At 39.6% G+C, this 14,288-nt stretch overlaps 1 protein-coding gene across 1 annotated transcript in view; it reads left to right on the top strand.

Annotated features, from left to right (window-relative positions):
• Window positions 1-69: 69 nt before the first annotated feature.
• Window positions 70-14,288, top strand: part of LOC124428261 (DNA N6-methyl adenine demethylase-like) — a 63,136-nt gene continuing 48,917 nt past the window's right edge. The window contains exon 1 of the mRNA XM_046972153.1: window positions 70-2,143. Coding sequence (XP_046828109.1) covers window positions 1,013-2,143 — 1,131 coding nt within the window. The 5' untranslated portion in view covers window positions 70-1,012. The remainder of the gene's footprint in view (window positions 2,144-14,288) is intronic.

Here is a 14,288-nt window from a genome sequence, read left to right as displayed (position 1 = left end):
CGAAGAAGAAGAAGAAGAAGAAGAAGAAGAAGAAGAAGAAGAAGAAGTAGATGAAGAAGACGAAAAAGAAGAAGACGACAAAAGTTTAAAAGTTATAATATCTACCTAGTGTACAAAAATATATCTGAGAAAAAAGTACAAACGATAAAAAGTTATAAAAAACAAAAAAAAAAAAAAAAAAAAGAAATAAAGTACATACAAACACGAACACAAAAGCATACACATATACACGACGAAACAAAAAGAACACAAATAAAAATCCGTCAGTGCCAAATCGAAAAGACGTGGAGGGAATAGACAAGCGCGATTAATAGTTGTTGTACATTTAAAGGAAAAAGTATACAGAGAACGAAAGAAAGAGAGAGAGAGAGGAGAAGAAAGCAAAACCATAAACCAAAGAATCTACCATTTTTTCTACTAATCACTCAGAGAATAACGATACTCTTAAAGCAAAAGAAAGTGACCAAGAGTGAGAAAGAGAGATAGAGAGAGATAGAGAGAGAGATAGATAGATAGATAGATAGATAGAGAAAGAGAGAGAGAGAGAGAGAGAGAGAGAGAGAGAGAGAGAGAGAGAGAGAGAGAGAGAGAGAGAGAGAGAGAGAGGAAGCGAGATAAGCATCTAGACTTCCGTGATCCCAAACTAATTAAGTGAAAATCATCCGCGTAAAGTCTTTTGTAAACTATATGAATTTATATAAATAAACGTTAAGTAAGAAGTGAATCTTTAAAAAAGCACTCGGCTTCAATCCGAGATTTACATTTAGCGACGTCAAATGTCCTTTGGTAACAAAATTAGAGTTCGCACGAACTGGTGCATATCCAATTGGTGAAACGGAAGAGAAAAGGAGAGAGAGAAAAAGAGAATACCTATCTACCAGTTTCGAGCTCCAGAGCTATCAGCTCCAGAGCAAAAGAGGAAAATAGAAAAAGAACGAGGACTGTCGTTCGAATCGAGTCGACCTCCTGCACGCAGGAGGAGCGTTAAAAACAGGATGACGTGGCGAGGAAGATGAGCGCCGAGGTGACGAAGGAGGTCGTCGCCACCGAGAGGGTAGCACCGAGCCCTCCGGCGGCGGTAGCGACCTCGCCAACCTCTGGTGACCCGGCTCGTCACCTGCCCCCGTTCAGCAGCTTCGCCGGGGACAGTACGATGGACAGCTCTACGACTTTGACGACCCTTCATTCCCAGGACGTTGGACTGGGCCTGACGTCGTCCTGGGACTATTACGAGGGCCTGACAGGTCGGTTGATCGACTCCCGTGGCGAAGTGGTTCTCGCTAGCCAATATCGTCCTTGGGAGTCGAAGAACGCTGGTGGTGTCGTGTCTGCTGCAGCACCAACCGGTGAAGGATTACCAAGTTTTGCAAGTCAATTTACCGCACCGAGTGAAGCCGAGCCTCAATTAACGGCATTGACGCCGTTGTCGCCAGCATCCATCTCTCATTCGCCACCCGTTACATCAGCTGTAGGTTTGCCCAGTTTTCATACTCTTGGGACACCTTTACCGGCGCCTCATCCTCATCGCGGTACCGTCGGTTATCCTCTCGTACCGGCACCCGTTCAAGCGAGAGAGGTACCGGCTCTGCAACAACAGCTACTCGACGAGAGACATATTCAACTACTCGGTTCTAGTCCCGTCCAAGCGTTCCCACCACCTCCAGGTCATCCTCATCATACTGTTTTGACCGTAGTCAAGCCTGAATATCCGCAACTTCATCATGCCAACTTCCAAAACCCAATGTCGACTGTCCTCGATTCCTCACCAACCTCAAGGGCGATCGGCATCGACGGACGTAAGAAAGAACGGAGAAAAATACGGGCTGGCTCGATGGAGTCCGAAGATGGTGGTGGAGGTGGTGGTGGCGGTGGTGGTGGTGCTGGTAGCGTTGAAAATTCTGGTCAAGTCGCGGCAGTATCCTCTACCGCCAATCGTGGTCCTCATCATATGAGTGGCGGAATGGGTGATGCCGACGGTGACGGTGGCCTCGGTGATAAGCCGGCTAAAAAGAAACGCAAAAGGTGCGGGGAATGCATCGGATGCCAACGGAAGGACAACTGTGGAGATTGCGCGCCGTGTAGGAACGATAAGAGTCATCAGATTTGCAAAATGAGGCGGTGCGAGAAACTCACGGAGAAAAAGGTCAGTGATCTTTGATATCTTGACTTGGGATTTTGATCTGTTCAAGATTGGACTGACTTATTGCTAGATCATTTTTCTGCTTATTTTCTTTTTTATTTGTTTCTTTTTTTTTTTTCTTTAGACAGATTTATAAGATCCTTTGTATGGAAACGAATGTGAATATCACTTCTAACATGACTCTTGTGGATTTCTTATAAAAAAAATATGTTTCTTTTTTTTTGATTTCATGTCTATCCAGTTCTTTCTTGAACGTTCAAGGTCTACAATTTTAAATGATAGGGTGGTAGCAGGTGATATTCAAGGCATCCAATAAGGAATACACTTATCATTTCATTCGTAAATTGCGTGAACCGTAGATGTATGCAAGAAACGCTGAAAGATCGGATTTCCATAGATTGAAGAATCCAGATATAACAGAGTGTAAAGTATATAGAGTTCGTGTACTGCTTCCATGGAAATTCTGTCGTTCTGCTCGCGAGTGGTGTGCTCACAGGTGTATAGAACAGGGTGTGGAGTACAGTAGGGTTGGGTGGTATAAACACGGATAAACCCACGCTATAGAACGGTATATATAGCTTGAACTTGGCCCCGATGCCTGGATGTGCCGAGAATCCCAGAGGGAAATACAGAAATACAGATAACCGCGAGGTGGTTTATTATTGTAGTGACATTGAATAGAGGGTTGGTGGGTTGACTGGTTGCTTTCGGTAGCGATGGCTATGAACCATGGTCTGATTTAACTTGGAATGAAACATTTCCTTTATTAACATTTCTTAGGCATTGTAACGAGATAAGAAACAATTGCACCTAGCAGGTGTATTGGTGCAATTGTTTGGAAAAGAATAGAATCATAGAGATATATTTTAGTAAAGCATGTACACCTAATATTTTTCTCTAAAATATTTTTTTATTCTTTATATTTTTTTTACTTAAAAACAAATTATAACGCATTCTAATAATCAGAATTATTCTGTATAGCAGTAATCAACGGTTTAACTTCATAAAGTCTGGCATGCCTATAAGAAGAATATACTATGGGATGCAAGCTGCAACGAGTGCAGCAAAGCGCCGAGCGCGAAGTGGTTTGGCTTATCGCAGGGCAAGTTCAAGGCTCGCCGCGGGTCATAATAATCGCTCATCGAACTCCGCCTCGTTCGGGAAACAAACGTGTTGTTCGTCGATACAAAACTCAAGCCTCTTTCTCTTCTCCTCGTAAAGATAACGCCGAGTCGTGTCTAATAGAGAGCTTCGTTATGAACGAGAGAGATAGAGAAGGAAAACGTGTGTAGGATCGTCTTGTTGAAATCAGTAAGAGAGAATATGGATCTAAAATTTGAACGAGCCAAGCGGATCGATCCAGGCCTCAAAACGTTTCGTCTCCCGCACGTTGCTCTTTTCAAACGGTGACTCATTCGCTTGCTTGACGACTACGACGACGACGACGATGACGACGACGACGACGACGACGGCGACGGCGACGGCGACGGCGACGGCGACGACGATGATGACGATGGCGACGGTGGTCGTGACTTTCCTGAAGAATCGTGCGTAGGCAGTGAGAGAGGGTTCACGCGCGCACGTCTCGTGATGTGATACGATTGAACGAGAAAATTGTTATTCCGTCCGATGATGATAGTCCAGCCGACTGAAAGTAATGCGAGAAGTCGATCGCTTCTTCGCACGCATAACATCAAATCCGTTTTCTATAGTAACTTCAAATGGAAATGATTTGAAGGAACATCGACGGCCGGTATTTCGAAATTTTATTCAAACAATTTAAAGACAATACCTACTTTGTATTTATTTTTTCTTTTTTCCTTTTTTTTTTTTTTTTGTTTTTTCTTCCCCTTTTGGAGCAAGTATCTTACATACACGAATAATCATACAGTTATAAAATAGAGACTTTAATTATTTTATGTATAAAATATGGAAGAGTAAATAATTCTTACGTTCGAATATTGAGACACGTGAGAAACAACGAGTTAGTATAGTATAATAGACAGCTAGAGAACGGTAAAGGGAAGGGAGAAGCGTCATTTCCTATTGCCAATAATCAATAGTGGAACACTTGCCGAACTAAGAGAACAGGATAGATGATATTTGAGAAATAAGATCTTATCTTTCTTTATAATTTTTAATAAGAAAAATGAACAATAATTGTTTAAAACTAAATTAACAACGTAAGCTTTACATTAATACAGAGTGACTTAATATGTTGAGATTCTATTGATAAGTTCATATCAACGTACATAATGTCTATAATTGCTCGATTGACGAGTTGAGAAAAATAATAGTCGAATTATCGAAGGAAAGGGTTGAAAAGGGTTGAAATGGAAGTAAAGGTAAAAGAAGAAATGCGCGTAGATGATAGATGGTCGCGAGTCGAAGATCGGTGTATATAGGATCGCCGTCACAACAACCCACATCCTTCTAAGACTTAACACCCTCTTTATCCCGAGGGAAAGCTCTCGCCCCTGCTGTCTTTCTCTTCGTGCGAGAGGACTCTACCCTCGAGTTCATCGTACACCTGCCGCCGAGAGGCCACCCTCCTACGGTGATGGCCTGATTTTTATCGTCTTTCTACCTTGTTTTGGTCCGTTTCTTCGTTGTTTTCGGAGAGGGTGCAATGACCGAAGCATCCTTCTCTTTTAGCATGCATGATAAATTTAAATTATGTGGACGTAACCAAAGAAAGAATCAAAATGAACGCGAATAAGTGCAAACGAACATCTCCAAGTAATTATTATTAATTTTTGTTTGATTACAAGTTCACTAATCATGTTTTTAAGTATTCATGATCGATGATTTGAATCTGTGTTCATTTTATTTATTATTCGTAATTGATCGTTATATATTAGTGTTTGTTTATTTTACAAATATATTCATTAGCATATCTATATTGTTAATTCGTATTCATTTGGTAGAAATATTTTATAGAAATTTGTACGGTCTATCGAAAAATTACAATATCTTTGTGACAATTCGCGAAACCAGAGGCATATCCATGAGCTTCGAAGTCTGAGTTGGCGCTTTATTTTCCTCGCACGAAGAAGACCGACCGAGTTGATTGGCCTGTCGTGAGATAACCCTGAGGAGCCAAGAATTGTATCCGGTTATCGTTGCGGTTATCACGGTCCGAATAACGCAAAAAGCATTCGAAATGTAGAAGAAGCGAGGTTACTCCCACTTTTTTCTCTTTCTTCTCTCTCTCTCTTCTCTCTCTCTCTCTCTCTCTCTCTCTCTCTTTCTTTTTCTCTTTCTCTTTCTTTTTTTCTATGTTTCTCTATATCAGCCAATGTGGAGTACGTTGAGTACGTTGAACGTAATCGAACACTGCTCGGCATATCCTCTTTCTTTCGTCCTGTACTTTTACGGGCTTCGTGCAGTTTCGATTTATCGAGAAACTAGAACCGAAAACCCTACTCGATTACGTTAACTCGTTTCACGTCGGCGGAACGAGAGGGTTCTCGCGCGACGTACGTAGTACTTTATCTCGTAACTCGAAATGCGATATATCTTGATCGCGTGTACTCCTTCGAAAAGGTAATGTGCCTCTTTTTTATCTTTTTTATTTAAGTATTTCAAGTCACGTGCCACTTTCGTTTCTCAATTAGATTAAATGAAAATGGATTGTATAATATCTATATGAAGATTAATGTCGTCGTTCGAATAATTCAATATAATTGTTGACATTAAATAAATTAATAAGTTCTCAGTTTATTTCTAGGATGTAAAATGTCATTTATTTGAGTAACATCATTAAGAAAATTGTCGTTAAATTTTCATCAAAAATTGACGTGTCACATCATATACACATGAATACGCACGTACGCACGCATAAATGATTTCATAAAAAAAAGGAAAAAAAAAAGAAATACGTAGAAAATTTTCAAATACTCGTCGTAAGATTGTTTTTATTAGAACGTTATTCCCCATTCAGATTTTTGTCCTTACGTTCAAAATTACGTCATAAGACGTCGAAGCGTCATTCAGAGGTCATGCTCTCTGTATCGTTGTACTAATGGAGATTGAAAATCCGCGAGTGGCACGTGGGATCGATCGAGCCAGCGCGGAAGTCGGAGGATTCGCTCCACTTCCTAGCCCGTTTTCGCCGAAATACCCCGCGACCTCGAATTTTCCTCCGCCCTTCATCCCCACCATCACCTACACTCCCCTAGCTCCATCACCGGCAACAGTACCAGCACCGGCACCAGCATCATCGTCGACGGTAAAAGGTTTCGCTCGGAGGGAAAGTGGAAAACTTGATTTTCTTGGGCGAAGACGACGAGAAGAGGACGAGAAGAGAAGGAAGCCGCGAGAATGACGTAAAATTCACGCGAGTAACGATCGAGATGGGTAGGAGAGAGTAAGAGGGACGAGGAGGTAGAGGGGGTTAAGAGGAGTTGGAACGACGAAAGAAATTTTATTTTTCGAGTATGCGACGTTAGGCTCTTATAAAGATGTATGTGTGTGAGAGAGAGAGAGAGAGAGACAGAGAATTGTTGGGGGGTGTAGAGGTGATGGTGGATCGACTGGGAGAGTCTTTATCAGCCGACTGTGAAATCTACTTTGCCGTCGTTAGCCACATCGTAGTTTGTGAGGCATTCGATCGAAATATCGAAATGAAATTCAGCCGGAGATTGTATGTACGCGTGTACAATTTCGAGTTGATGTCTTTGAAGATTTCTTTTCTTCTTAGTTCGTTGGTAAGATAAAGGAATTTTGAAGATGATATTTTTCTTCCCTGAAAATCGTCATTATTTGTTTCTTCTTTTCTCCTTATTGTTCCCATGAAATTGCACAGATTTAAAGGCAATATTTCGTCAATAATTTTTCAATATAATTCTTTTTGAAATTAATCAGCAAGAAAATCGCATTTCCTATCTACGAAAGTAAAATTTGTTCGACAGAGACAATCAAAACTCTTTCGTAGCTCCAGTCGAGAAATCTCTTTTGAACTCTTTCTCAACAAATCGAACACATTCGTTAGTGAATACGCATATCGTCGATGTATATTTCAGGATTAGTTTAACCCCCTTCAAACTCGCTCGTAGTTATGTACCTTCTGAATAAAGAAGGAGCCGGATTTATCGACATTATCAAACTCTGCAAATAAAAACCTTTATATGTCGAATGCTTCCGATCGTATATAACCAACGCGACAGATGGGGTATTAACATATGTATAGATGAAAGAAAAAAGAGAAACGAGATCGAGCGATCCAGATTTTCGAAATCCGACACCCGTCGATCTTATTCTCTCCAAGGGCTCGTATTTCTTTCTTCTTTTCGTTTTAGCAATGTCATATGGATCTCTGTTATCTCATACTTGAGACATTTCGAATACGAATCGTAAATTTATTCGTGGAATAAAATTAATGGAAAAGATTACGATAGATACCATTAGTTCGAAAGTATTTTTTGAAATGACTTCAAATAGGATTTTAATAGTTTAATTTAATTTTTTTCCCAACGATTTCTATGAAATCTCTTCTAAACAAGAAATACGAGTACGTTCGTAACCAGTTTGGACTTTCAGGTTATCTTGTGTTGAGACAGGGAGAAAGACAGAGAGAGAGAGAGAGAGAGAGAGAGAGAGAGAGAGAGAGAGAGAGAGAGAGAGAGCAGTGGTCCGAGTTATAGTAAACGACATTGTGCATGCGAAGCGTGTGGGTCAGTTACGCTATCGTCGCGTCGCCATTCATATCATAGCGCGCGTAATGAAAAGATAGTAACTACCTTCATTGATAAAACACGCTACGTGCGAGCTCCGTACTACGCGTAGCTGTTGGCTTCTAGTCGTCGAGCTTTATGCGTCCGTGTCGATGATTTCATCTCGAAAGAGAAAAAAAAAGAGAAGGGAAGGAAAAAAAATTGTTTCACGGCGAGTGGCGTGACGTCAAGCGGTGAACCGATTACTCGTTCATTCGGTGGACTTTGAGACTTGCCCGTTTAAAAAACTCACGCCGCACGCGACGATTTATTCGTTGCTCGACAAAAAAAAAAAAAAAAAAAAAGAAAAAAAGAAAAGAAAAAAAAAGAACGTCAAGATATCGTGTTTATCGTATAAATTTTATTGGAGGCACGTCAAGATCGAATTTGGAGGAAGATCTTTTGTTTGTTGTTTTCCTTCTCTATATCATTATAAATTTGTTTACGTACATTGATAAAATAACTTGCTATCTTTGTTTCTCTTTTCGAAAATTATTTTCGTCATTTTTATTTGTTACGATCGAAAGCCCGATAAATTATATTAGAATTTGTATTACTTCCGATGAAATTGTATGAAAGAAAATAAAAATATATACTTGTAGAATATATAAGTAGATAGTATAAGAGTTAACTTTTCGCGTCTCGTTTATTAAAATATTCTCATTCAATTTGGAGTAGCCAAGGTAATTACGTTACTTTTCATCAGACCCTCGCAAAGTCGTGAAAAATGTACTCGTTATAGGATAAAAAGCAACCCTTTCACGCGTTATCTCGCCGCGTTAATTTCAGGATAAGTTTTTCGTTATTACATGCTTCCTTTATCGAAGAAGAATTTTTCCTGAATTAAAATTTTTGTTTTTTTTTTTTTTTTTTTTTTTTTTTCTTCATATTTAATAATTCCCTTTAATTTTCTTTGTAAGCGAATGTTGGCTTTATTAAAAATTGTTTCTTGGAAAAAATTCAACTGAATGGAAATAAGAAAAATTTCGAACGAAGTCAAAATCGCATATTCTACGTGCGTTGAATATGCAGTTTTTACATTGGTTATGCGAGACGATCATTCGGACGAGTCGGTCGAAATTTTCGTAACACAATACCGCTTCTTTTTTTGGCCGGAACTCTGCCCAATCCCCCGATAATAACAATAATTCATTTATCCCTCTATCTCCGGGTCCATAATCGAAAATCTTTCCGCGTGACTTCCTCCTTCTCCCTTTACACATCCTCCCCGTCATAGCTCTACTTATATCAAATTCTAGAATCCCGTTCGATCCGCGCTCATTTCGCGGATCTCTCAATTTCTTCAAGAGATTTTACCATCGTCGAAGAAAAAGAAGAAGAAGAAGAAAAAGAAGAAAAAGAGAAAGAAGAAGAAAAAGAAGAAGAAGTAAAATAAAAAAAAAGAATAAGAAGAAAAAGAAGAAGAACTCTACGTAGAATCCAAACGAGAAAGCTCGGTACGTGCTAGAAGGCACGCAGTTAAAAAGAGGGATAAAGAAGGAAACGTCAAGAGAGAGAGAGAGAGAGAGAGAGAGAGAGAGAACGAAAAGGATGAAGAGGGGTTGGGGTGGGGGTGGAAAGGAAGGAGAGCGAACGAACCTTGAAGCTACGCAGTTTCAGTCGACGGCAGAAGCGTTTCTCGAGTCGATATATCGATCCCCGCCCCCACTCGGTGCTTCCTGCCACGGAAACACGCTCTCTCTTTCTCTTTCCTCTCCTTCCTTCGCCTCTCCTATCTTGCTCTCTCTCTCTCCCACAGGATGAGTCACAGCCTCCCCGTAATATACGCTATAGCTGCACGCGCGCGCACGCGTATGCGGATATCTCTCTCTCTCTCTCTCTCTCTCTCTCTCTCTCTTTCTCTCTATATATCTTTCTCTCTCTCTCCCTCTCTTTCTCTCGTATTCGTTCGTTTCTCTTTTTCTCTATCTCTCTCGTTCACCCTCGCACGCACACGCAAGAAAGAAGACAAGCGTACACGCATTCGATCGACCCGTCGAACGCACGACGCGACCTAGCTGCCACTTGCACGCGTTTCTCTTTTTCTCGTTTTCAAGATCTCTCTCTTTCTCTTTCTCTTTCTTTCTTTCTCTCTCTCTCTTTCTCCCTTTCTCAATTTTTCTATTCCTTTTTCTTCCTCTATTTTCGTTTAACCTTTTCCTTCAAAACCTTTAAGGTTTGACAATTTATTGCTTACTTTTGATCGTTTGAAAGATCGGTATTTTGCTATACACTTTTCTGATAAGAGATCAACGATACCGTACGATTTGATCATAATGTAAATTTAACGCGTTCACAGAGGTCACAGGTGACCGATGCTCGACATCACTCGACCCTTTGTGGTCCGTATTATTTTCGATATTACGTTCCAACTAACCCATATCGGTTTATTATTAATTTTTTATCAATATCGCACAGTTCGGTCTTTAAAGCCAATTAAAGTGAATAGAATTAAAATTTGATCAAATGCGATGAAAAAGGAAAAAATAATATCAGACGTTAATTAAGTGCGGATTATTTGTCATCGAAAAAAGATAAAAGTCCTTGTTAGTCCTCTAGGACATCGTTTTTACAATATTCAAAAGGAATTTTCAAGGGAAATTTTCAAAAGAAAATTTTTGTTTATACGACGGTCAAACGAATGCGAACGATCATCGACAAGGGGATGAAAGCGTTACGGTGAAAAGGAAAGCGATTGGGAGGGGAATGTGGGAGGGTTGATATCGGGTGGTGGAACAGGGACGATGAGAAGAACAGGGTGAATGTGCCTGTGTGGAGTTTCATGGCATTTTCCAAGAACTCATGAGGGAAAAATACGAACGGTACGCTATATCCTCGTGTTAACCTCGACTATTGGAAACTGTCGTCGTCGTTGACGATGGCGCCATTAGCTGGTCTATCACGCACTTTATATAGTCGTCTCCTTTCATTCTTTCTTCGCCTTTCCTTGCAAATGCAACGCAGACGTACACGTGCAACGCTTCACGTGCATCTAATGATAACGTACTCCTCTACAATTACCGTTGAAAAATGCAAAATACTGAACGCTCGCGCGCATTTACTACCGGCCAGTGGGTCGTGAGCGCGACCGCGCGATTGCTTGTTCGCGTCCGTTCGGTGGGGTTGATCCATCGCAAGAGAAACGATATCATTTATGATTTGAAAGCTTTACGCTTTGGATAGATTCTTCTTTCTTTTCTTGTCTTTTTTTCTTTTTTTTTTTTTTTTCCTTTTTATTTTATTATCATGTATATTGTACTTTTCGAAGAATTTTAATTTGCGGATTCATTCGACCATCTGTCGTTAAATATCTAATTTATGATTTTCATTAAACGATCCAATTGATACTAAGAAAGAACTGTATGAACAGATTAAGTATATTACACGTTTATATTAGTTAGGGAAAGTTTTCGAACGTTAGCTTCAGTGACCCTCAAAATGTTGAAACCATATGACAAAATTCGATCGGTTTGCCCTTCGATATCACCTCGATCGTGAGAAGGAACCAAAACACAATATATATATATATATATATATATATATATATATATATATATATATATATATTGACGAGTCAATTGCCGTTCGACTAATCCGAAAATCGATGTTGTCGATATAGCGACGACCGTGCTAAATATCGTCGTGGTATAAACTGTGGTCGCGGTTTACGGAGGATTGCGAGCATTGCGCGAAGCCCCGTAAAGGATATAATCCGGCTAGATTCGCCATATCGATTTTGAGCTGCAGCCTCGTGCAACGTATCCCTCGTACATGAGTATATATCTTTGTGTGTGCGTGCGTGCGACGTCTCCGTGACTCACGCCATATAAATGTGTATATAGTATATATATATATATATATATATATATATATATATATATATATATATATATATCACAAATATACACACGTTTACGAAGATACATATATGTTAGAAGATATATCGTGCGTACGCAACGTTTGGCCTTGCACGCGCATTATATGCGTGCCGAGCACGCTCCCACGGTGCCGAGGGCACCGTTCGTGCTTCATTGAATATGTCCGGAATCGTGGCACGATTTTCCGATTTTCCACCGATCATTTTATCCCTTTCGACGAGGACCTGAAGGATTTCGTAACTACGTTCTTAAGGGTATTGACAGTTCTTGTCGATTTTTCTGATTCGGGTAGTTCAATAAATTTTATCGGTTAATCAAATGGAAATCGAATAGGACAAAATTTGTCTTCGTCGTTTGACAAATTTGAGAATTTAATATTTTGACAACTATATATAATTTGACAACTGTGATAATCAAAATGAATTTTCTTTAAGATAAATGTCTTCTTAAAGAAAAAAAAAAACTTAATTTTGAATTCAAACACTTTATCTATGTGCACGTACCCATGTATATATTTCAAGATACTCATTTTTTATTCATTCTTTGTGTAAATAAAAAGAAGTGAGATCGCGCGATTCGAGAATCCGTATAGACGCATCGTTTGCGAGTGCGTCGAAGATACAGCGGATCGATAGACAGAAACTTCGCGACTCTCTCCTTGCACACGGCATCGACCCTGAAGCCAAGGCGAGACCTTGAGGAGTACGCGCACGAATCCCGTGAAAGGGAAATTCAAGGCACCCCGGCGAAATTCCGCGCCGTCTCTTCCTACATAGGAAAACGTCGTGTGATTTTACTTTCACCGAAATTTTATCTCTACGTTTCCCGAACGTACCATTTTCCTTCTTCTTTTTATATCCGAATATTCGAAGCAACGAAATGTGGAAAAGAATTAACTGAAAATATTTCATAGCCCAAATACGTCTAATATGTCTTTCATATGTCATATATTATATTATTAGTAAATCTGATGCAACGTTAAAATGAAATATTAAACAATTTTTATTCGTACTAATACTATGACGTAATATACTCCTCCGCATTCTGAACCAATATTATACCATAGTATATTGTCGTACATATATACATTTATAGGAACGATTCCTTACCGTTCCATTCTCGACCGCTTTAGATTCTTTCTTCTTGATGCACTCTGGCTACTGGACGCTCCTTTACAGACTCATACATATACACATACGCATGCTGGACGAAGCAGGTAAAAAGGGCCTTACAGCTGTCAGACAGCTGCTCCCTCTGTCCTATATACATACGTGATGAACCACTCAAATACAGACATATATATATATATACATATATATATTTATGCATCATAGGAACACGTGTGTACGCGAAAACGCATAAACGCAAAGCGGTTAGCTTTATTGCTATCTATCATAGAACCGAAAATGCATCTCTACTTCGCGCACGTGTACCTTAAAATTGTGTTTGTCTGTTCATGTATATATGTGTCTTTGTGTGTGCTTGGAGAAAAAAGAATGTGCACAATACTAGGGAACCGGGTGAATACCAACGATGGCGGACATAACGGAATTAGTGGAGCATCATTTCATCCCTTTTCTACGATTCAACCCCCTTCATGTTCCTACCCTACTGCGAATCTCGTTACTCTCACTCCATCCATCGACGCTTGACAGTTCTGTCTGTCTGTCTATCTGTCTCTCTCTCTCTCTCTCTCTCTCTCTCTCCCTTTCTCTCTCTCTCTCTTTCTCTCTCTCTTTTATAATTCCATTTTTTTTTATTTATTATCATGAATAAAATTTAATCAAGTTTCCTTTCTATTTTTATTTATTAATTATAAAAATTGGAAAAAAACAATTTGTTTCTTTCTCTACTGTTGTACTAATTCTAATTAACTAAAAAGAGTTTCGATCTTTTGCTCCCCTCTCTATTTTTCTCTCAGTTTGTTCCACCTTCGTAAGGTAAATGACAAAGTCTTGCCGTTGATGGAAGATGGAACGCTGAAAGGAGCGAGATGAACAATGGAGCCGGCTGGGATCGAGTGAGACAACGGCACCAGGAATTATGTCGACAATGCTGCTGATTGCCGGTTCATTATGACGTCATAAAAGCGAATCTAGTTGGTGCGCTATGTACCTACTGTACGCGATAAAGGATAATCGCTCTTGAGGCATATACAGGCCTCTTCAAAGTTCGAGGATTGAACTGTAAGGCGAAATAGAAAATTTATTGTCCCTCGTGAAAATGCGATGAAAATCAGAGGTAAATTGGTAATTGATGAAAGTTATAAAAAGGAACAAAAAGAAAAAAAAAAAGAAAGAAAAAGAAAAAGAAAAAAGGAAGAAAGGGAGAGAAAGTAAAATGTTATTTTTATACTATTTTTTTCCCGTGAGATAAATTTTTCTTAATTAGCCTAATCAAAGGCCAACGAGACATGAGTCGGAAACATTGTCGTCATTTTCGATGCACGGAACTAATTTTGAGGTGTAACGAGCTATGGTTTATCCGCTTGCTTGTGTGCGTATGTGTGCGTGTTTATGTGTGTATGTACGCAGTACGTATGATTTATTTGCACCA

This window comes from Vespa crabro, chromosome 11 (genome assembly GCF_910589235.1).
Source record: "Vespa crabro chromosome 11, iyVesCrab1.2, whole genome shotgun sequence".
Classification (NCBI taxonomy): Eukaryota; Metazoa; Arthropoda; class Insecta; order Hymenoptera; family Vespidae; genus Vespa; species Vespa crabro.
The sequence above is the reverse complement of the archived record's forward strand: the minus strand, read 5'-3'. Positions and strand labels throughout refer to the sequence as shown.